General features: G+C 43.7%; 4 protein-coding genes across 12 annotated transcripts; 3 read left to right on the top strand and 1 right to left on the bottom strand.

The window, feature by feature from the left end:
• Positions 1–413: 413 nt before the first annotated feature.
• On the top strand, positions 414–3,264 carry LOC112276632 (uncharacterized). Its single transcript, XM_024508107.3, has 6 exons — positions 414–544; positions 773–1,097; positions 1,561–1,853; positions 1,947–2,128; positions 2,327–2,612; positions 2,802–3,264. Exons 2-6 carry the CDS (start codon positions 941–943, stop codon positions 2,886–2,888), a joined length of 1,005 nt encoding a protein of 334 aa, XP_024363875.1. The 5' UTR covers positions 414–544; positions 773–940; the 3' UTR covers positions 2,889–3,264.
• A 68-nt stretch (positions 3,265–3,332) lies between these two features.
• LOC112276631 (uncharacterized) lies at positions 3,333–6,118 on the top strand. 2 transcript variants are annotated; one of them, XM_024508105.3, is made up of 6 exons: positions 3,333–3,566; positions 3,734–4,021; positions 4,303–4,392; positions 4,695–4,815; positions 4,971–5,351; positions 5,740–6,118. In XM_024508105.3, exons 1-6 carry the CDS (start codon positions 3,480–3,482, stop codon positions 5,862–5,864), a joined length of 1,092 nt encoding a protein of 363 aa, XP_024363873.1. In that variant the 5' UTR covers positions 3,333–3,479; the 3' UTR covers positions 5,865–6,118. The 2 variants fall into 2 exon arrangements, with proteins under 2 accessions (XP_024363873.1, XP_024363874.1); XM_024508106.3 differs by having other exon boundaries at positions 3,426–3,566; positions 3,668–4,021.
• A 1,227-nt stretch (positions 6,119–7,345) lies between these two features.
• LOC112276630 (purple acid phosphatase 23) lies at positions 7,346–10,443 on the top strand. Of its 2 annotated transcripts, none has more exons than XM_090247129.1 (5): positions 7,346–7,768; positions 7,882–8,076; positions 8,209–8,951; positions 9,070–9,498; positions 9,731–10,443. In XM_090247129.1, exons 1-5 carry the CDS (start codon positions 7,492–7,494, stop codon positions 9,791–9,793), a joined length of 1,707 nt encoding a protein of 568 aa, XP_090103255.1. In that variant the 5' UTR covers positions 7,346–7,491; the 3' UTR covers positions 9,794–10,443. The 2 variants fall into 2 exon arrangements, with proteins under 2 accessions (XP_090103255.1, XP_024363872.2); XM_024508104.3 differs by having other exon boundaries at positions 9,720–10,443.
• Positions 10,444–14,251: 3,808 nt separating this feature from the next.
• Positions 14,252–22,994, bottom strand: LOC112276776 (uncharacterized). 7 transcript variants are annotated; one of them, XM_024508451.3, is made up of 13 exons: positions 22,814–22,994; positions 22,374–22,497; positions 20,067–20,248; positions 19,616–19,853; positions 19,066–19,382; positions 18,882–18,953; positions 18,513–18,726; positions 17,969–18,301; positions 17,138–17,721; positions 16,506–17,024; positions 16,084–16,307; positions 15,800–15,902; positions 14,252–15,591 (listed from the first exon to the last, which is right to left on the bottom strand). In XM_024508451.3, the coding sequence occupies exons 3-13, from the start codon at positions 20,196–20,198 to the stop codon at positions 14,896–14,898; spliced, it is 3,432 nt and encodes a 1,143-aa protein (XP_024364219.1). In that variant the 5' UTR covers positions 20,199–20,248; positions 22,374–22,497; positions 22,814–22,994; the 3' UTR covers positions 14,252–14,895. The 7 variants fall into 7 exon arrangements, 6 of the variants coding, with proteins under 6 accessions (XP_024364219.1, XP_024364218.1, XP_024364216.1 ...); XM_024508450.3 differs by having other exon boundaries at positions 22,838–22,960; XM_024508448.1 differs by having other exon boundaries at positions 22,640–22,819.
• Between the last annotated feature and the right edge of the window lie 821 nt (positions 22,995–23,815).

Below are 23,815 nucleotides of genomic sequence, written 5' to 3'. Positions count from 1 at the left end.
TATTAATATTTTCTTATCCACTTGCTGAAACTTACGAAGATCAGCTATTTAAAAATATTTTTATTTTTTAGAAGATATAATAACTTTTAGTAACTTTTAATAAATTTTGGAGCTGGGTATAAATCTACACATGACTTTTGCATTAATGAGTTATTTTACCTTAATTTCTTTTAAAAATAATAATAATACAGTATAATTTATGTACCAAAAATTTAATTTTAGCTTAAATCCATATCTACATTGATCACATAGCACCAAATATCATGTTGGACCAGTGCAATATTACAACGTTCCCAATCTGAGAACACATTGCTTCACAGTAACCACCGGAATCTAGAAAAGAGTAGATTAAAGAAATCTAAAAATTCGTCATGTATATCTAGGAAATCAGTCGACTTGGAGCAGATAACCCTCAAGAAGATGCTCCGGTGAAGAAGAGCGGATTGAGCGTGAGTGAGCTAGTGAGGGAGGGTTGAGTTGCGAGCACCTCATTCATGGCACAGTTGCCGCACTCTCTCTGTGTGTTTAGTGCAGTGGGGTGCAGGTGAGTTTTCCAGCATTACCCCCTTTTCTCTGCTCAATTCTCTCTTCTCTCGCTTCTGCTGAATGTTTTTGCGACTTCAGGTGGCGATGACTCAGTTATCTTTCCCTTTCCTGGAGGTTGTGTAGAGAAGAATTGTGGCGGAATTGGTTGCATTAGACTGCCACTGTTGTTACTTGGAATTTCAGGGAATTCGGTTCTCAGGCATGTGGATGTTTTCTGTTTTTGCAGAGCTCATGTTTTGTTCGTTGAGGGGAGCTCTTGACGTTGAAGGTCTCGGACGTGGAGTGAGGGCATGAATTCTGTTCCTTGGCTGGGTTCGCAATTTTGCGTTAACCGTGTGGTCGCGCTGTGTCAAGGGCGAGGGAGGGTGCGGAGTGCGAGTAGAGTTACGTTATCATGTCTTCTCTATTCCAGAGATCAATGCTGAGCTCCTCCAACTCCACTATTTGCAATTCTCTCGCTAAATTCAGAAGCCAGACTCTGCAAAAGCTATGTAATGGATTGCAGACTCGGACTCGGGTGGTGGTGTGTGAGTTGCCCGGGAAAACTGCAGGTGAGCTCCTTCCGAGTGTGTTATCCTGAACCAGTGGACCTATTGAAACCTCTCTCCCGAACATCTTGTAACTTGACCTTGCATGAGTAGACCTGTTGCGTATTTAGGAGGTACTCTAACGTTTAAGGTTGATTGGGGTTTAGGGTTTATGATTTTTATTGTAGACTTTACTTTTTCTACAATTTTTGGATGCTTTTGATGCAATCATGTCTTAGAAAATCCAATCACTGTCCGCTTTATAAAATCTTTTCTTTTTTAACAGTAGTTCCAGTACCATTTCGAAGTTCCAGCTTCTGTTAGCCTGTTGTTGCTTGATAGACTTGTGTGTTGACTTGGACACAATGTGTTGTCCACATAGGCGAGGGCACTATCAAATGTATAAGCTCATTTTGTGAATCGCATTGAATTAACTGGGAATATGACGAAGGGATAGGAGATAGCTGACGTGGGTTCATCGGGACAGAGTCGGACGTTAAACCAGTCGACCAGTTGAGTCCCAAAGAGAGAAGAAAATTGCGGAATGAAAGACGGGAGGCGTTGAAAGAGGAGAAAGGGTCTTGGAAGGAGCAGGTGGAGACCAAGCTGGACGTCAAGAAGAAACCACCGAAAGGATGGGACCAGATTCTCGACATTAATCGCCTGGCCTCAAAGGGTTATGTGTGGTATATGGTCTCAACTCCAAAGAAAGCTGAGCATGAAGCCGCTGAGCAATTGCATATTCAGTTCGCTCAGATGTTCCCTGGGATGAAGTACGAGGTAAGAAATTTGCACTCCAATGATGGGTATTCCAGTATTCAGTTTGGAATTGCGAAGTGTGAGTCTGATGCTTGCAGTTGGGTATTTCTCCAGGTATTGACGCCATCCATACCTTCCTTTAGAAAGCTCAAGAGTGGGAGATATTCTGATTCACGTGTGCGGCTCTACCCTGGCTGTTTACTGATTCGATGTGTAATGAATCGCGATGTTTACAACATGATTAGAAGCAACCTTCGAATATACAACTTTTTTGGGACCAAGGCTCAAGGCACAAGGTGCTTGCTGCACACCACGCTCTTGATTTGTGAGATTGCGGTAATCTATGTATATCGGTCAAAAGATGGTAATGTTCAGGTCTAAGTTTTGACTGTCCTTGTTACCTACACCTTTATGCAGATGTGTTCGTATGGTAAACCACCGTGAAGGCTTGTTATTGACGAAAATTCGTGTTTGTTCTTTTGCCTTCGGTGCAGCGTAAGTGATATGATAATTCCCTCGGCAGTATCAATTATTGAAATTGAAGAGTTGTTTCGGAAGATGGAGGAAGCGGAAGCTGAATTCAAGGTGTTGAAAGAAGAAGCAGACAGAGAGGCAGATGAAAGAGAGAAATTAGAGAAGCAAGCTAAATTAAAGGCACAGATAGAGAATTTGCCTCCGCCGCCCCCTACCATAGAGAAGGGTGCGTTAATACGAATCAATGTCGGCCCGTTCATCAACCACACCGGCATTGTCAACTATGTTGACCACGAGAACGAGACCGTAATTGCCCTTTAACTCAGTGTTTCGCAAATCTTGGTTTCGTCGACTTTTTGATCATATTGTAGATACTTGCATAACAATGACGCTAGCTGCAAAACTGACTTTAATTCCTGTAACTGTTATTGACGATTTACATTTAGACATAATTTCAGATCAAAACTTGAATTTTGTTTGGGTGGTATTGTGCAGGTACAACTTTCCGTGGTAATTTTTGGACAGTCTACAGATGCTGAACTGAGAATAGATGAGGTCACCGTCTTAGAGGCGAGTAGATGATTATGTGACTATGCCCTATAGAATTGTCTTGGCAATCTCTCGTGTCAAGGATATATTTTGGTAGCACCCTCAGCACATTTAGATGAATCATTATTCACAAGAACCGAGCCTCGCAGTGTATGTTCTGTTGGAAGGCAACACAATAGCTGTCCTATTTGCGCCAATCTTAAACTTCTTCTTTCTCTACTGCCTGCATGTTATGGTACCGTCATCGTGCTCAGCAGCTGTTCCTTGTGGTGACTTACCATATTGTCTGCAAAGTTGACAGACACACTAACAGTTATCGTAATCAAGTAGATAGGTGCCATGTGGAACCTTTCCAAGTATTGACATTTATGGGACCCTTTTTCTGTGAGTTAACTGCTCGTTTTGGGAAGCTCTTTTCTCTATTCTCTTATCATCTATTTAATGCAATGTGTCTTTTCCTACGAAATGGAAGGCTTTGGTTCGTAACTACTTTGCCCTACCTTTCGAATATCCATCGAAGCCGAGTTGTATCACAACCAGCCAGTGTCCTCTTCCTTCAGCCCTAAAATGCGAACTGTGGAACATCTTCAGTGTTTGGACCTCACTGTCTGAATCATCAGGTCCATGATGGTTCACTTATTTGTTACAATCCTACAGCAGCTACTTCGGCATGGTCACTATTGCAAGTATGCGGCTGTGATTAAAATGCAGGTAATGGGGGTAGATTGAACCATATCTGATGTATTATATCAAATCAGGATCTTCATTTTGTCATCTCGTCTTATTATCGTTTCCTTCAATTGTGAGCACAGGCACTTTGTTTTCAAAAACGTAAGAGAATGCCCTGACTACTATATTGAGGTTGGGGTGTCGTATAGAGCCGATTGGGTCGGTGGCAGTTTTGGATCGAAAGAGTAGGCATTATGGCACCGAAAAAAGTAACTATACTGGAACCGCCCAAGGAACCTGTTAAGTTGGACAAAATTTCATTGCCACTAGCAGAGTCCCCAGCAGAGATGGAAGCCAGGATAGCACTAGACCAAGCAGCCGAGCAGAAGGAGCTGGATAATGCTTGGAAGAAGATTCCGTATGTCGACCAGAAGGAGTTGAGAGCCGGAAACTATTGCGGTTACGACTTGGACATGTTACTCAAGCCATGGCATTATGTACGTAAATGCTATCTATTTTCCATCCAGACACGACCTTCATAGTTTACTATTGTATGCACTTCAGTTGTAATACTAGCTCTAGCTTATACATTTCAGAGGATTCGGCGTTGCATGTTTGAAATTTCAGCATATGCTTTTCTCTCAAATTCATCCTGTCTTCACATATAAGCAATTCCTTGGTTCGATTTATGAGACGAGATCCGAAGTGGTGGGGTGATCGACGGTTATGGTGCTTCAAATTGCTCGTCACTGACGATGAGAGGATTATTTTTCTGTAGGGAAACCATCCTCATGACTTTTTCAAAGCAAGCCGCTCATCGCGGTCTAACGATCTTGCAAAACACTACGAATTTGATGAGCTTCTGAAGGTGATGAAAGAGCTCAAACAGTATCTTGACATGCGTAGGCGATTCTCAAGATCCTAATACAGGTTCAGATGATTTGTGAAGCTTCACATGCAAAAGTCGTTTGGTTACAAAAACTGGACCCAACTGTACTTAGTCTCTCTGGAAGTGTTGACCTTACTCCGGTGCTTGTGCATAGCGTCGTCTCTTTTTTCCTTCGGCAACAAACGCCGCGAAAATGGAAAATGCCATGAGAAGAAATGATGTGAACCACTCTGGGGCAATTCATTGGGTTTGATCAATCGGAATTGGTGATGGGGGTGCAGAGGCATGACGCCCGGATTTTCGAGCTGGAGGGTTGGCGAAAACTCGAGTTTCTCAAGGACGACATGCGAGGACAATTGCGCAAGATGTATGCAGTCCAAATGGAACGCCTCAGATATCAAAGTATGCCTCTCAGCTTTATCTTCTTCGTTCTCCTGCTGAATTTCTATCAGAGATATGCAACGACGAGTTGCCATTAATCAAGGAAAACCACAAACGCCCAAAACTTCTATCGACTTCAGTGTTGGGCTCTTATTTGTGATCTTGTGATGAGTCAGAGTTGCGGAAGCAGATACGAGCGGAGCAGCTACAGTATCAAAGTACTCTCCGATGTCCGCTTTCCCCACAAACTATAAGGTCTAAGTTCGACAGTGACGAGGAAGAGGAGGAAGAACAGACTGAAGGGGAAACTATGGAAGGGCTGCCACCCTCCCCTTCGCCCGAGGGCATTGATCGCGGGGACTCGAGCTCAGGTTTAGAATCAGGAGGAGGTGCTGCAAACTCAAAAAGGAAGAAGCAAGCTGTTCCTAGGATGAGATACTCTTTGTTCCATTACGACAACCCCCGGCACCTGAAACGTTACCCGAAAGCTCCAACCCACACTACTGAGAAGGAGCCTGAGTTCTCACCTATTCAGCATGTTCACAACCCAGCTTGGAGTAAGCCACTCCTCATCATGAAGTTGTTTACATCACTTATCGATGAGTTCTTTTGTATTTTGCGTTATCTTGTATTCAATCCTACACATTATGCATAACTTTCTTATGTAGTTGCTTGAATGCAATATGAAAACCACTCTTGTTTTGAACCACTTTAGAGTGAAAGGTAACTGGTCTGTACCTGGTACCTTGACTGGGTGTGGGAAAAGAGCGTTCAAGAGTACTATGCATTTTAGCCAATTTATCCGCAAATATCAAATCGGGCTCTTCACAAGCATTTCCTACATACTTGTTAGAAACTCAATTCGATGAGATATTGCTTGTGTAAGCATGCTAAATGGTGTCAATTTGCAAGACATGTTGTGAATTGTTTTGTGGGGTGTGGCAGTTAAAGGGAAGGCGCAGCACATCAGTGAGCTGGTACAATTAGTGGTGAATTTGGATGAATGGGAAGAGAAGCTTGCACGTAAGAATGGTCCTCGCCAGTCCACCAAAACAACAAAACCAAAATGATCAGTCTCTTTTTCTTTTTTTTTTTATTATTTATTTATTTATTTATTTATTTTCCGTTTTTTTGCGACTCTGCGTCAACATGTGCACAACTTATTGACACAGAATCAGCAGGATAGCAGTTTATTGTCGTAACAAAGTCTCCAAGTAAGCATGCACATGCTATTTGTCGCATGGCCACTAATTTCTGCAGATGAGAGTAACTAATATGTTAAAAGCTTTTGTATGAGTCAGAATGCGAGAAATGATTCATATTATGGTGACTGAATGAAGTCATAGTGGTTAAAATACGTATATATATATATATATACATATATATATATATATATATATATATATTTATATATCTAAAAGAATAATCAGGTTGTGCATTGACCCAATTTCACCTTTAAGAGTATGGGGCTTTGTTTTGATTTATATTTTGAATCTTCCATGTACATTGAGGTATAGAATATAAAATTTGAATGAAGAGAAATTGATGTGCTTTCTTTCAAACATAAATAAATAAAAAATAAAAAATTAATACTATAAAAACTGAAAATAGGTTTTTAAAATTTTCAAATACAATTTTTACAATTTCATAAAATTTTAAAAGAAACCTCAACTTTCTTTGAACTCATAACATTCGTCTTTTATTTTAAATTTTTTTTATGTTTTATATACTTGTAGCATTACATCATTTTTTAGAGCATATTCTCCTTGGATAATTTACAACTATTCAGAAGATGTCTTGTGAAAAAAGTATATTCAAGATTAATTTGATGAGAAATAAGTTAAAAAATCTATTCTTTTAACTGTTGTATACTTCTTACTCCTTTTTAAAAACAAAAACTTACAAACAAGTTGAAGTAAAAGATTTTATGCCTGTAAAGTAACAAATTTGATGTATGTTACACTGTCCTGAAACATACATCAAATATTCTTTACTCAGTGCTTTACAAAAGCTAACTCAGAACTTGATAATTTTTCCAGTAGGGGCCACATTGTCACCTGTCCAATTGTGTGGTCTCTTCCCAAAGAAAAAATCTAAACTATCCAAAGCTAAGCCCAATCATCAACTAAACATAAACACCCAGTCCTAGAAAACTCCACATCAACCACACTCAAAACAAAAGATGAACAACAAATCAACACAAGTAAATTGCTCACAGACACATTCACACACCCCCACAGTGTACATTATAAAAGCAAGAGGCAACAAAGCAGGCAAACTCCACAACCCAATAATCTCCTCCCAAGGAAACCAGGCCATGGAAACCCAAACCCAAACGCAACAGCAACAGAACACTCAACTAAACACAGCGAGTCAGAAAGTTAGTGAGAGTGTGAGAGTACTGAGGATGGCAAGCGACGCAGAGCTGCGTCGCGAGGCGATGAGGGGATGCGTCGATCAGGTGGAGCAAGGGGCGGGGCGAGGGGGACAGAGGGTGCGCTGCTTCGCACTGCGTGGAATCAGTGCCTCAGTGCGTCGAGAATATGCCGCACATATCCCTGGAGTGATTAGCAGGATTGTTGCCTGGTCCCGCGTATGATTCCCACTGGACTGCACTGGTCATAATTGTGGCCTGCCCCGCGGTGACGCTGCTCATGGGCGTCGCGGAGCGTGGGTGAACCTCGGAGGATACTAGCCATGGCGAGTGGAGGTTGTGGCGCGGTGCTGCCTCTCTGGTATGTTTGTTTTCTCGTGCTGGGTTTGGCGCAGTTTGGAGCTGGTCAGCGGATTCCCACCACGCTCGATGGCCCTTTCACGCCCCGGACTGTGGAGTTTGATTCGTCCCTGCGGCGAGGGAGCGTCGACTTGCTGCCCACGGACCCGCGCGTGGCGAAGACCGTGGTGGGAGATGCCCCCGAACAGATCGCATTGGCGCTCTCGACGCCGGATGCTATGTGGGTCTCTTGGGTCACCGGTAATTGCCCCCTTTTCTCCATCGCTGCAATGTTTCTTCGCGGTGCCTGTGACCTAGAGTGTTGTTGTCACGGCGCTAATTGGTCACGTCGTGTTTTGATGGTGACGCTGTAGGCGATGCTCAGATTGGCTCGCAAGTGACCCCGCTTGACCCCTCGACTGTCGGCAGCACGGTGCGCTACGGTCTTGCACCCGGCGTTTACACGTTTGAATCTCCCCCTGGAACATCGCTGGTGTATTCGCAGCTCTACAACTTCCCTGGGCTTCGCAACTACACCTCGGGAATCATCCACCACGTCAGGCTTACTGGTACGTGGTAATCCCTCGGGCGATGTCCCTGGTATCGCGTTTCTAATGGTTCTTCCCGCAACCATCTCGTGCAGTGATCCTTGAACTAGGTCACGAGTACCTTAATGTCTCAATGGAGTGTGGGTGGTTCAGGTCTGCAACCCAACACGCGTTATTACTTCCAGTGCGGGGATGCTGCCACAGACACTTTCAGTGCCGAGCACAGTTTCACGACACTTCCGCTACCAAGCCCTAGCGCGTACCCGGCGCGAATTGCAATCGTTGGCGACCTTGGCCTCACGCACAACTCAAGCACCACGCTTGACCACATCATCCAGAACGACCCCTCGCTGCTCTTGATGATCGGTGACTTAAGCTACGCGAATCAGTACTTGACGACCGGCGAGAGCGCCCCTTGCTACTCCTGTGCATTTCCGGATTCTCCCACTCGGGAGACTTACCAGCCGCACTGGGACGACTGGGGCAGGTTTATGCAGCCATTGATATCAAAAGTGCCGATGATGGTGATCGAAGGCAACCACGAGATTGAGCCTCAAGCTGGTGGGAAGTCGTTCGTTGCGTACGAGTCACGATTCTCCGTTCCATCTCAAGAGAGTGGCTCGAACAGCAAGTTATATTACTCGTTCGACGCTGGCGGCATTCACTTCGTCATGCTTGGAGGATACGTCGATTACAACATGACGGGAGCGCAGTATGCGTGGTTGGCAAGGGACTTGGAGAGTGTGGATCGTAGTGTCACGCCGTGGTTGGTTGCACTCTGGCACCCCCCGTGGTACAACAGCTACAGCTCGCATTACCGGGAGTTCGAGTGCATGAGACTTGAAATGGAGGAGTTGCTTTACTCCTACAAAGTGAACATCGTCTTCTCGGGTCATGTAAGCAATTGTTCGTGCGAGCTTCTGTGCAAATCGTAAGCTCTGTTTTACATGCAACAAGGCTCATTGTTCTTACGTCTCGAAGGATCGATTCCTTTTGGGTGTGTGACTTTGGCAGGTTCATGCGTATGAGCGAACAAATCAAGTGTATAATTACACGTTGAATCCCTGTGGACCTGTGTACGTGACGGTCGGAGACGGCGGCAATATTGAGGAAGTGGATGTGGCGCACGCGGACGACTCGGGTTTGTGTCCTGGGCCGGGGGATAACGTGCCCGAGTATGGCGGAGTGTGTCGTTCTAATTTCACTTTCGGGCCTGCTGTGGGGAAGTTTTGCTGGGACCGGCAGCCCGATTGGAGCGCGTTTCGGGAGAGCAGCTTTGGTCACGGAGTTCTGGAGGTGGTGAACTCCTCTCACGCGCTCTGGACCTGGCATCGGAACCAGGACATGTATAAGGAAGCCGTTGGCGATCAGATATACATTGTGCGGCAACCGGACGGGTGCCCATATAGCAGCATGAAGAATTACCGTGACAGAAAGTTGCCGGTGGGGCCCGAATACCAACAACATACTTAAATGGTTTAGTTTTGACATTAAACTGCCATCTTAAAAGTGCGCCCTACTCTGTAGCGGTGTAAGATCTAGTATATATTCATACATATTAGCTGCGTATGATAATTTTGCTCCAATCCAGAATTGCGCAACTACAATATAAGTTTTTGTATATAGCATGTAAAGACATTCTCATTTGTCTAAACACTGCACAGATAATGTTCAGAGACGAGCAATGGTGGCATATCACGAATGCTCAGAGACATGGCGGAAAATTGATATTCGATGATAACTGAATAAAGAAAAGAAAAAAAAAAAAAAAAAAAAAAAAAAAAAAACTGAGACAAATTTTGAGTAGGCTTGAAATTCAGTTGGGTGATTCTTCTCTGGTGTCGAAACTGCGGTAGTAGCCCTGTTCTTTGGGATAGAGGATCTCTTGGAGAACAAGGACGGAGGCCTTCAAGGCTTCGCACGCTTGCGGAGGCTTTCTGTTTCCTATGCGATTTGATCCTGTGCTGGAGGTTGAGTAATGGGGGATTGATCAGAAATTCGTTCCCTCTTGCGAGCATCAGAAGGCATGGAAGAGTGCTTCCGAAAATTTAATGGCAGTAGGCTGTGGAGAAATTGCTGGTGTCAGATTACACACAAAACCATATGTGTTAGATTTCATTCTGCTGCCCTTGCAGTTGGGCTGAATTTATATCAGGAGGTAGAAATGGAGGTGAAGATCCGCCGAAGGAGAAGATCAGGCTCTCGTCGGCAAGTTCCGCAAATCCCATAAGCTCCATCAACGATATTGGTTACCTCAGTGGCCAACCGCAGGTCGAAAGAGAACACGAGTGATGTAAAGAAAGTAGAACCATCACGAAGTATAGCAAAATCTATGACGGTAATATTTAAATTTCTAATCGAAGGGAGGCTTTGTGAGTTTTACTTGCGTATCTGCAATGTCAGGTTGACCCTTGCTGATTGCAGAGTGCATCTCTCCTGGGTACAGATGTGAAAGGCGGAACCCCACATGTTCGCCTTCGGTAACCACACGCTGTCATCAGTGGAGCTTGGAATGTCGAGGCACATTTCAATACTCATGAAATTTCTCATGAGAGGAGCTCAAAGCTACAAAACACTTTCTGATCCTGAATGCGTGGACACAACGCATTAACATAACTAAAAAAAACCAGATATTGTAGAACATGAATGGAAGATGGGCTCTTATCCCTAGGGATGTAAAACAATGATGTCTCTAACCTTTCCAAATGGAGTGAGCCTTTCCTAAGAATGTACAACGCGCTGCGCTGCATGTGATATCGAGGTGGCATGCTTCCCGTAATCAAAATTGAAACTAAAACCCGGACTGCTCTTAACATGCAGCAACAGCTTCATCCGAATTTAAACAGATTTGTTTCAAAAGTCTCGATTTTCATGTATGCAATACACCATCTAAAGTGGATTAAAATTTGGGGAAAATAGTCGTTATGGTGACTTTGAATTGTGATCAGGTGCCTAGAAACATTTGCAGCATCGCCCTGCAACAATAAACACGGGTAATGGTTTTCGTCCAGTGACTCCACCTTGGAAATCAAAAACTGAGGGAAGGAGCCCCTGCAACAGAAACCAATCTGAGAACAGGATAGGAATTGAAGAAAGAAGAGAGAACAGAAAAAGATTTTTTTGAATAAAAGATTTGTTCATTGCCACAGCAGTGAATAATTGTTGTGTCCGGAGTTTGGTCGTGGTACGTGAAATCCAATGATGAATGTGAGATCACTTATGGGAAATGATTCGAACAGCCTGGGCCTTGCTTTAAAGAAGTGTCAGCTGATTCAACCTCAATTTAGCTTTGAATGAAAATTCTACAACTGACAGGGTGGTAGAAAACGTGTGGAAACGAGGGCAAAAAAAATTCAGAAGTGGACTCTAACCTGCAGCAGGAAGCAAGCAAGCGATCAATCTGAACGAAGTGGGTACACCATTCTCGGGCAGCTAGCTGGTATCTTCTACAATACATACAACGAATTTCGGACGTAGAATTATACCCGAGAATGGAAGAGATGAGGGAGATATGATCAGGGACCTCCCCTCAGTACTTGAAGTAGGTTCTAATAATAATTCGCGGATTCCATAATTTGATGGTGAACACCTTGTCTGAATGGTGGTATCGTCTGTGGTAAAAAAAAATTGGGAGCTAGAATCACTCTTGATATCTTTTGATCAGTGCATTGATATGTCCATGTCTCCTGCTTGCTGAACCCCACTTCCAAACGGCAGAGGAAAAAGGAAATTCGAGGAATTGATACCGACATCATCTTTGTGGCTATTTTGAGCTGATCCAAGTCTCGGCGAAGTAGATTCCAGCTGTTTGTCCCAACAAAGTAGATTCCAACTGTTTCTCTAAAACGTAGATTACATGAACTTCAGTATGAAACAGAGCCTGCGCCACGAGAGCCCCGAAGACGAGGATCGGCAGCAGCATGAGCACCCATGGGGGTGGTGGCAGCGGCAGGACCGGCATGAGAGGGATCAGGAGGATCAAAGTAGCCAGAATCAATACATGCCGCATCCATTCATCTACCATGAAGAGAAGGAAATGGAATCACTGAAGGACGGCCTTGGTCTGCTTCGCACTAATATACCCGATATCAAGTTTAGCTTTAATGGAGCCCATGCTGCCGTCAGGAAGCGGCCTTGCCAGGAGGTCTCACAGTGCAACATAGTTTGCCAGCATTTTGTCATGTTTCAATCGAGAAGCATTCAGCACTCAACCGACATTAGATCAATACTGCAAAGAAGTTGAAGTCCCACGCTAACAGATATTCGAGCAAATCAAATAGTAAGCCTGCGACGCACATCTCAGAAGATTTGGCAATTCCCTCTTGTCATCTCCAGACCGTTCCAACCAACCTTTGTATCACAAGCTCAAGAATCAAGCCGGCAGGTTCTTGTTCCTATTTCTTGGATGATCTAGACCTCAGGCCGCATCCAATGTATTGGGAAGATATCGCACACTGGCCATTCTACTGGGCTACTCCATTTCACACATTCCAATAGATTTGGAGCGATTTCCCCAGCATCTCAAAATACCACGATAAACTGCATCCCTCGTTCGAAGTCGCGACCCAAAATCTTGCAACACGTTACAGAGTCCTACAATGACGACAGAAAAGCCTCACACAGGTCCCACGATGACAACGGTGGCCATCTTCATGCTGCACTCAGAGCTACCTACAAATGCAACGAGAACTCCTTATCACAAGAAGGGATTGGCGACGGGTGCGGTGATCAATTCCACGATAGAGTGGAAGAAGGGATGAGTGAGGGAAGGAAGGAAGGAAACAAAGGTAGCAAGGACAATAATGGCCCCGGCAGAGGGGGTGGGGATGAGTTGCCACACAGGATGGAAACGAGCTTGAGTGACCCGAGACAAGTCGTACCAGCCTCCTCGGCGTCTCCGTGGTACCCATCAGTTGTGACTGAGGAGAGCGCGAATTGGCTGGCACCCCGTGACAGCAAATCCAAAAGGATCGCAGCCAGGTCTGCGCACTAAGACAAACCTGCTACAGCCGTTCTCGCAATGTGATGCGACGGCATTTTGACCAGCGACGACGCTGTTGGCCAGAGCCTGGGCCCCGACGCGCCTCGCCCACGCCGCGACCCTGCCCGCTGCCCGGTCCTGCACTTCCAATACACTGCCCGTCACTGAGCACGAAATTTACCATGGATAGATGGATGGGTGGGTGGATGGATGAAGTAGTGGTTTCATCGCTCTCGTTCTCTCTTTTCTGTTCTTTTCTTTTCTGCTCTTTTTCTCCAATTCTACAATATTGACTATAAATAATTTTGTGATAGCTGTTCTTTGATGGGTTTTTTGTTTGGAAATCAGGGTGGTTTTTTCAGTGTTATTATTTCCTAATTGTATGAGATTTCATAAACATGCATTCGTTAATTTATTAATGTACCATGAAATATCTAAAAATGTTTTAAATATTCTACATGCTATTGCCCACTGAAAAAGTATAGATGAAGAGTTATTTTTAGTCGTTATAAAATATTACAGTTGTCTTTTAAGTCATGTTATAAGTGCACTTATTTAAACAACCTTTCAAATCAAATAAAAATTATCTATTATTATATATATGTTATTGTTAATTATTTTTATTCTAATTACAATTGTTTGAATTTAAAGAAGAATACTATGTGGTTTAAATCATATGTTTTACATTTTAAAAAGGTTCCAAATAACATGAACAATGTAAAGTCTTGAAGTCAAATTGGAATAAACGAATAACTTTTTAATATTAGCTTTCTTTTTATTTTGTTATTAGAATTAGTAAGCATAAAATATGAAGATAGGATTTGAAGAAACTTAGTATTCAAATTCAAATCTAGTATTTATATTTTTATTACAAAAAAAAAATTATAAAGATTAATGAGACAACAATCTATATTTACAATTGAATAATATAATCATTTGATCTTGTATAGACAATTTTTTTGAAGTTCTATATTTGGCTAATGCCAAGGCTCTAAAATATTTCACAAACACAACAAATTCAAGACAATTGTGATTTTTTAGTAATACAGCTGTATTGAAAAAACACAATGTTGACGTTGGATGTGTTAAAAAGTAAAAAAATCCGAGAACTAGATAACATGAAACACCCAGAACTTCACAAGTAAACATCAAACCAGGATAAGGAAGTGACGAGGATAGCATCTAAACTAAACATGGTTAAATTTGCACACTAAATGCATGAACACAGAGAAATATTTTATTGATCTGCATTTGGATTTTAAATTACTAGGTACTGGATATCAAAAGTTTCCGGTGTTTAATGCAATGACCTATTGCCAACACCATTGCTAATTCACATACTGTTCGAAACTGGTAGTTGAAATTTTCGAAGTTTCAAAGAGGACTTTAGAAGAAAAAAAAAACTATCAGAAAATGATAACCATATTATGTGTTCATTTTAGAAAACACCTAAGTTGGGCTGGCACACTACCAAATGGAATTACCTGCTAGCTACAGCACAAGAAAAAGTTCCTTGAAGTGCAGCCTGTTTCAGCATAAGTTTGCAGAGGCTGAGCGCAAGCGCAAAAATCTAGTGCAACGCCATGGAATGTCGAAGTGTAGAGGTATTCCAGATGCTACTATCAACTTCCACTCAGACTAAACTAGAACTGTAAAGACTTTACAATTAGACAAACTGTTGTGTGCAATCCGAAGATTGCAGTCATTCATTCTGTCCTGTGATTCAATCAATGTGCGACTGTTGGTACCTCGTGATCGAATGCGAACATCTGCCTGCAGTTCTCAGCTCTTGAGCCATGAACGTTGTTGATCAGAGAGTGTGAATCTTTATGTTGAGAATTCTGCTGGATTGTGGCAGGTTATCCAATTGATCCGCTTATACTTCCACTTCTGGTCCTTGAGTAAAATCGACTGAAGGTGGAGCTACTTCGTGGCTTCTCCACTGGAACATCCTCTAGTTGAGCGTCGCCCTGTGCCTCCTTGGTTCGAGATCTCAAGGACCAAGGAGTTGTTGCAGGAGATCGGGAAGGGGAGGCTGGCACAGAGCCTGGTCTTGGCAGATTCAACTCTGACCGAGCCGGCGAGGGAGCTCTAGGAGTTGTGTGTCCGCCCTCTCCACGACTGTAGAAGCTGGAGTCGTTTTGTGTCGATGAGTATGTTACGTTAGTAGAAGGAAGTCGTCGAGCTGCAGCAGGGCTTGGACTGCGTTGAGCTCGACATGGGCTGGGGCTGACCCACTGGTTTCCAGGCTCCCGTTGGCCAACCGTGGTAAGTTGATAAGTGCTAGCTGGGTTGGTGGAAAGATTTTCAACGACGTCCGGCACTGCTTCCGTCTGCCACCTTAGAAGTTCCATGTTTTCAGTCATTTTTTCGATGGATGTGGAAGAATTTGTGGAGTTGGGAGAGATCTCTCTTTCTTCCTGGCCCTGGGAAACTGTCCCCAAGCTCTTAAGCTGCTTTCCCAGAGCAAGAATGGTTCTCTGGCACTCAGCTAGTGCTGCTGCTTGGATCTCTCGCTCTTGTCGCTCACGGTTAATGGAAATACTATTAATTTTCTGCAAAAATGAGGATAAATCTGAAATTAAAGACCATCAAAGCAATCGGCAACGGAGACTTGAGCAATAAATCACACCGTCGTATGCGCGTTAATTGCAGACTTAACAAAATTTCACCCAGTTCCAATTTTGGAAGTCGAGAGTCACTTTCAATATTTACATAGATCATATGCATGTCATTGCCAGCACTAGTGCATAAGTACAGTACCTTCTCAGAGTTGTCATCTTCATCTTCTTCAGAAGTCGAATGACCCGATAAGTCTCCGTGTGACCCGGGGGACATTTCACCACTAACGGCGACATTATCAGCCCTACAAAAGTTCCAAGAGGGAGAATGTTCTCGTCACGAAAAGTATCGTGCAGAAAGGGTATCATATTGCCTAAAAACATTGCAAGGTGTTGAGATGTATCAAACTTACTTTCCTCGCGTAAATAACTTCCAGAATCACGACTGGTGCAGCAAGACTGCAGCAAGACTTCAGCGAGATATACCTTAGCACCGGACTTTGTAGGTCTCCTAGCTTGGCAGCCACCCCTTGGTGTCGCTGTCGTTCACCCTGTAGCTCCTTCTCCAATTCAGCCACTCTATCCCTTAACCTCGTGAGCTCTCCACTTGCAGCTCGGAGTGCAGGGTTCGGAGATGACAGGACCAAGAACTCTTCTTCACTTGTGTCCTCCTCCTTCCGACATTTAGCAATTGGGGAATCGTCACCATACTGCCACAAAATCCACGTTTTCTTTGAGGGGAAAAGAGAAATCTTCTTTTTTCAAATGATATTGCACCCAGTTATTGAAGACTTGAATCCAAACACTAGTTCCCTTTCCCTCGTGAGCATTCAGAAGGTTCATTCTGAACCAGAACCTCTACTCGGCTGCTGATTTCATGAACTATGCAAGAATACAATCTCGTGTACCTGAGTTTGTGAAACTCCATGTGTCATCATCGGTTTGCCGTCCTGATGTTCCGTCCTGAAAAATTGAAGTTGTTCAACTGCCTTCTCCAACTGGGAAGCAATGTCAGCTTTTTCTGATCTTAGACGATCAAGTTCCGCATCGAAATTTGCACACTGTTCTCGCATGAACTTCAGATCCTTGCTAACCGATTCTCGCGAGCTTTCAACTTTCTCCCAAGCAGAGCTTCCAAAAGGCCTAAGGGTCAAAACATAATCCAGGACTGCCGCCAACTCCACCACAAAATCAACAAAGTCGGACTTCCCCTGTAAAAATGTATTACTTGCATGCGCTAGATTGCGCATGATGGAATTCAACTCACGATTTTGCCAATCTAGTTGAAGTGATATTTCGTTGGTTGCAGAATTAGACATATCCTTGTAGGATGGATTGTTATCGCACCCAGTTGCCTGAACAAGCATTTCCACAGCATGTACAATTTTTCGCACTGCCACCGAAAGCTCCAAGTGAGCAGTGCTTGCCTGCGGACCAAAATAAATGTAAGAACCTTTATTATGCATGGAATAAGAGACGCCTTGAGTAAGGAGAGGCTGACCGTCAGCAATGAAAACCTGACAGTTTTCTTAATTCTCACCTTCGACTCAGCATCTGAAATAGAGACTTGCTCGTCGTTCATCATCCCTTCTGAAGAGCTAGCTTCAGAAGTTGTTTTTCCATTTTCCTTTGTCTTAGCCCTCACCAGAATGTCTTTCAAGGTATATCCTGAGAGTCCTTTAGCTGGAGCTGGACTATGCCTTCCACTTTTTCCGCGTTCGCATTGAGATAACAGATCTAGCTCTTCCTGCAAATTCACTACTGAGGATTCATTGCTTGCATTGTGGGATCGAAGTGCATTGAGCTGTTTTTCAGCATCCTTTAGCTTCAGCCTGAGATCCTGGCACATTTGGTCGGCCACTCGACAGTCTTGAAACTTCGACTCCAGCTCCCGAGTCTTCGATGCCAAGGCCTCTTCCAAGTCCTGTAGAGTTTTAGGTGTGGGGACGCTGCTCAGGGGTTCAGTCAAGGTAACGCTCATGGCAAGACGTTCCATCTCCGCAAAATCATCCATAAGTTCAAAGTTCTGAGACTCTCTTCTATTATCAGACTTGCCAAGCGATGAACCACCCTTCCTGCCTATAAACTCCGGGTTGAAGTTAGTGGATTGCTTGCTCGATGCGTCTGCACACATTGCAATTCGATAAATTAAAGTTCTCTTTTGACAAGGACGAGGCTAACAACCTTCTCGCCCCTTTCATTCAATTGTGGGTGCAATTCTACCATAGGCTTGCTACCGAGGATACTGATACCTTACCCAAAACAAAAAGGAAAATCCATGTTGAACAAAGTATGCCACCTCTTAACCTTCGCACAATGCACTAACAGACGCGGAGATCGAAGATTTTTAAAAACCAATGAGAATTTATACCGTTTTGCTGTTTAGCCCTTTTGAGTTCTTCCTCCACAGTTGAGAGATGGGCTGAGGTTTTGGAGCACATGAAACGGGCAGATTGAGCCTCTGCAGTCCTCTGTGCAAGGGCTTCCTTTAGCATCTTCATCTCCTCGTCCATGGCCACCACTCGCTCAGCTAACATCTGGGCTTCATGCGTGCGACCATCATGTCCATTTTCCTGCATGCCGTCGGTCGCAGCAGAAAGGTCTAATTGGCTACCAGAACGGCTCATCGACCTTCGTCTCCTATCACCTTGATCTTTAGATACACCCTCCACTTCCATTCTCATTCTTTGAATCGCAGCTGGACCTGCAGATATTACTAAAATAAGCTAAATGATGATGCCCCTGATCAAATGCCCTGTTTCTAAATAAGTCAACATCCTAAAACATCCTAAGCATCTACCAACCGTTGGACACCCATTGGAAGGTGCCATGCAAAGACCCAATTCTTTGCAGCATAAATGGTAGAATATTAAGGAACATCCTTACTGATAAATCGTGAAAAGGGGAAGCATTACCTGGAAGCTTTTTGCGGACTAAGAGTCGAAGGCGATTGCACTCTTCCTCAAGCTTGGCAATCTTCTTCACACTTTCAAGGTGTTGCTTGGACGCCATATCCACTGCCTTACGCTCATATTCCCGCTCCTGGCTTCGAATATCAAGCTCTTTGTTGAGCACATGTACCTCATACTTAAGTTGTGAGTTTTCTTTTTCGAGTGTCTCCAACCTTACCTACATTTCATCCCAGAACCAGACCAATCTGAGAATTCAAGCGCATCACAAGAAAAAAGTTTCGACGAAGTTCTTGGTGTATGATACTGGAATTCAGCGAAATTATGGTACACTGATGTAATTCCTCATGTTAGCCAAAACTTTCAAGTACATACCTGGAGTACTTTTATCTCAGTTTCAGCTTTCCCTTTAGCTTCATTGATCTCCACAATGCTGCGAGAACGCTCCTGATATTTTCAGCAACATGCCGTTGTTAACGTTTAGCAGGTGAAATTTCTTGAGCTGTGACGTTAGTAATCCTAGGTCGAGATTTCACGGCAAAGATTCTGGAGCTCTTACCTGTAAGGCCTTTCCAAGCGCGGCCACTTCAGCTCTTGATTCCAGGAGCTCTGATCGGGACTGAGCCAAGCATTGAGAAGAATCCGCCAGCTTAGCTTCCATGTCAAATCGAAGTTTGTCAAATTCTCGTGTTTTCTTTAACAAAGTGTCGTGCATATGTTGTTCATTGTCCTCCCGCATTTGCCTCAGCTGCTTCATGCACTCCTTCAAGGCACCATCCAAGTGTGCTACACGATCCTCTGACGCAAGTTTCTGGTGAAGTGCGACATCTAGCTGTGCTTTTAATGTTACAGCTTCTGCTTCGGCCTTCTCCCAACCTAAAAACGACCAGACAATAATGTTATAACCATCACAAGTATAAGCTGACGCGTGAAGAAGAACGAGGGTTACTTCCACTCGAGTCTGAGCTAACGTTCCGCTCTGAATCCAATTCCATCAGATGTCTCCGAATAGATTCTAGGCGAGTAATAATCTGGAGTCATAGATGAAATAATAAACATATGTGACAGAAGTTATGACACTGTCCTATATTTTTCGTGGAGGACCATACCAGAGACGGCTTCTTCAGCAACTTTGACATGTTGCTTGACAAGATTATCTTTTGAGGTAATGTCTGCTAGCGCATTGGATAGCTTCTCGGATAGTACTTTTGCTCTTTCTTCTGATTCCAGCCACTGGCCTCTGGTTTCATCAATAGCTATTCGGTTGCGATCCTGCAGACTTCTAGCTTTCATAGGAGACAGTTGCCGTTGATGACTAAGGACGTCTTGCTGCTGGTACTCCCATATCTGAATTATTATCAAGCCCATCACATTTAAAAGGCGCTTCACCATAATCTCGAAATCCATCATTTGCCATTGCTGAGAGACTAGCATCATTTCAAGTACACCGTCATTTAAGAAGTTGCAAACAAGAACTGGCAGCCTAACTGCCGAAAATTCAAACGGAGTTAAGGTCCCCTTCTAGCCTAGTCAGCATCATTGTCTTGAAAGATGTCACACCTGGTGATTATCAAAAGATTTAGATGGTACTGGAGAGGGTCCTAAGTCCTGAGGAACTAATGTTTTGTCGTTCGACTTCCTTTTCCAGGGCCAACTCCGTCTTGAACTCTCCTTCTCAGATGACCTCTCCATTTCTTAAGTCGACCAAAAGTATCTTATTTGAATCCTTCTGTACCTAGATCCTGCGAGTGAGGGAAAAAATTATTCAATCCAAGCTGAAACAACGATAAAATTCGGGAAAGCACATGAGAAATAGGAACGTTTTTTTCTGTAATATCCAGCAATAAGAAAGCATCAGCATTCATGATACACTGAGCACTCTCAATTCTGAATATTAGAAAAAAGGAGAACCACGCCTCAATATCAACATATTAAGCTTACATTATGACTTGGCAATAGCAAGCATCGTCGCCAGGACTGTGAAGATCAAGCATGTTAGCCACCTCAGAGTCAATTTCTCCAACCAGGAATTTGACGACATCGAAAGATAGTTTTCGATGAAACTGCAAGAGCGCTAGTTGTGGAATTCTGATAAATCTGAGCCTCTCTCACGGTTTTCAAAGGGTTCTGGGGATTGGCTAGCTCTCAATCAAGATGGTCAGTTGTGAAACTATGGACATCATAGCAATGAATCTATATATCTGCCCTGCATGAATCTGTCTTAGGAATGACTAGAAATCAACAAACTGCATGTACCATAGCTGAATCTCTGGTACACTTAAGTTGCCCTTGAACACGTCCGATTGTGCGCATAAATTCTAATTACGATCTTGCTTAAAAAATGACAGAACATTTTCAGGACGAGGCCGGTGGGGACTGAAGGAATTCGTTATCCTACTGCAGCCCACGTAAATCTAAATAATCTATGTCTAGGCGATTTCCACTGTGGTTCGAGATAGAAATCCAACAGCAAATTCCGCAAGATCATAATGAGACTCTCGACGTAAAACCTCATTACACTGTTTAAACTTATTGGAATGGAATGTGAGGAGGAAAATACACAGCAATTGACTGTAGTGAGGAAGACGTATGTAACACTGAACCACATTTTGCTGAAACATTCGTAGAAAGACTATCCATGGCCTCCGAGTGAAAAGGAAAAGAAGGTATCAACCTTAATGCGCAAACTATATACACACCCAATGTTCTAATCTCCCAATTTCTCCAATATGAGATAAAAACGGCGAAACACAACGAAATTACACAAGAGAGGCACTCCCATGGGTGTTGCTGGATACGAAATGGCCACTAGCTAACGTTTCTAGGCTTGTAGAGCTTGATGTCGAGCCTAAAAGACCAGAATAAGGAAGGACCATCAGAATATCAATACTGTCGCATCCACGATAAGAATAAATGACCGGTTTCTAAGTGAACTGCATCAGGTCGAATTAGTCGAATCAAGAAGAGATGGTGTCCACTCAAACTGGATCACACAACACACTAGTGAGGAGACTCTGCTCCACGACTAACGATCGACGAAAGGGTCTGCAGAGAGCCGATGATGCACTCTGAAGCATGGAAATCCGCCACACAGTATCTAGCAATCGCACTACACAATGTAACGTTCTGTGTTTTGCTTCTTCCCTAAAACACCTGGTCACTTTCTCACTAAACGATAACCAATTTTTTAGACTAATGCAGAAAGTTAAGCGTTGCGATGAATGCAGGGTCTCGAACACTGTTTGGGATGCTCTGATGGGATCCATTATCTGTTGAGCACTGATCAACAGGGTTTGCATGTAGTGCTAACAAATCATAACCAGTGATCCGACTTTGGGTGACAGAAAAAATATAGAAGACTGTTTTTGCCAATTAATCTCAAAGGCCGAGAAGGTGTGCTCAATTTGAAAATTCTATGGCTAACTACAGGATTCTTAGGTACTCAAGAACCCTTCCACAACACTAGGATCCTCCCCATCCTACAGCTTTTGTCGAATCTAGCTCTCAAGGTGAACGATTGTTAAGAACCACCGTTTACGTCGTCTACTAAGGTGGGGTCCGTGGATCACAATCCAAAAACCGTCACATATTCCCATCTCATGCACAGAAATACAAAATACAGACACGTTTCTCACTCCAGTGAAGCCACATTGGTGCCACACTAAGTTTTAAGAGCTCGTATCAAAGACAACTCCAATCATGCACAACAACGCGCCAAAACACAAACCCTGAAAGAAGGAGAATTTTCGATTCCGCTCTTTTCTTTCTTTCAAAAAATGCAGCTTCTAAAGCTCCTCGTCAACGATCTCCTTGCGAAGCACCGTGTCGGAAACTAGACAAGGAAAAAGAATTTTTAAAAAAACTTACCAACCTCGAGCACAAGGAGCTTGAGTTCTCCTTCCTTTCGCTTGCTCGGCGTGCAGAATCGTGAAAATTCATGGCATGTCTTGGAAACAACGTGAAATGGTTGTCATCAGCACAAAGTCTAGAGCTGCACAACGCATGAATGAATTGAGGCCAAGGCAGGAGTGATTGGCTGCAAGCAATCGTGGCGGAAGCTTGTGGGCTACAACAGTACAACAACAGCACTAAGAGGTCCTGGCAAAGCGCAGTAATGAAGCGTTGAAACGTACACATAAAAACCAAAACACATATTCAATGACTCTCGAGCTGGGGGGCAGGGACACACGCCATATCCAACGCCCCTCTCTCTCTCTCTCTCTCTCTCTCTCTCTTTCTCCCTCCCTCCCTCCAGATCAGATTGACACCCCCTCACTGCGTTAAAAATTTTACACGCACTCACACACCTTTCTAACTATCGATCTGACTACCTCTTCACATATATACACCGCGTCCAGAGTCCTTCACTCCAGACCCACTCCGACATCCAAATTTTGCAGCTTTACACAGTTGCCAAAACAAGTTTGAATTAGTTTGCAGGGCTACTCGTGGGAGTGAATGAGTCACCGTGAGCTGACGATTTTAAGTTAACTACGCGCACACACTCACGCATACATATATATATATATATATATATATATTTGCTACTGTGAGAGGTGATTTGTTTTGACAGCATCTGCTAGTGTCAATATTATCCTGAAGCATTTGCTAGGATAAAACAGGGTGTGAATATTCCCCTAAGGGGCTGTGGGCATTATTGGTGGGGTCATGAGCACCTAACACTGATACAAACAAATAAAGTCCTGGAGCTTTACTTGATGTGATTCTTTGGGATAGAAGTAGCATCTATATCAACTTTGCATGGAAGGGGTGCCACTCCCCCCCCCCCTCCCCTCACCCTTTAACTTTTGTATAGCCTATTCACACAGGCTGCTTTGGAGAATGTTTTCCTGTATTGTTTGATTTGACATGCTCCGCTGAATTGGACAAAGTACCCCCCCTTGCCCATGGCCACAGGGGGTGGGGGGTTCAAGCCTTTGCCCCCCTCTCCACCCTCCCTTTACCTTTCATAAAATATGGGGTGGTCAGCAAGTTTCTTCCCTGCACCCACATGTCAACACTGCACTGTTTGTGGGTTCCCTGTCAATGATGCAAACCAGGTGTCAGAAACACATACACACACCGAATTCTTTGCTGTGTGTGTGTGTGTGGAGTGTTATGTGTAGCTCATGGTGTAGTAGCTCAACCAAGCAAAGTGCATCTTTTACTCCTCCAGCAGACCCCATCATCAAACCCTCTGACTAAGCCCTAATGGCCTCCGAAGCTTGATGCACATTGTCTGTGCTAAGATCAATGCTGTGGGATCATTGAGCTGCAGGTCTGGGATTCTAAGCATGGCAGTGTGATTT

This window comes from Physcomitrium patens, chromosome 24 (assembly GCF_059467195.1).
Source record: "Physcomitrium patens ecotype Gransden chromosome 24, ASM5946719v1, whole genome shotgun sequence".
Taxonomy (NCBI): domain Eukaryota; kingdom Viridiplantae; phylum Streptophyta; class Bryopsida; order Funariales; family Funariaceae; genus Physcomitrium; species Physcomitrium patens.
The sequence above is the reverse complement of the archived record's forward strand: the minus strand, read 5'-3'. Positions and strand labels throughout refer to the sequence as shown.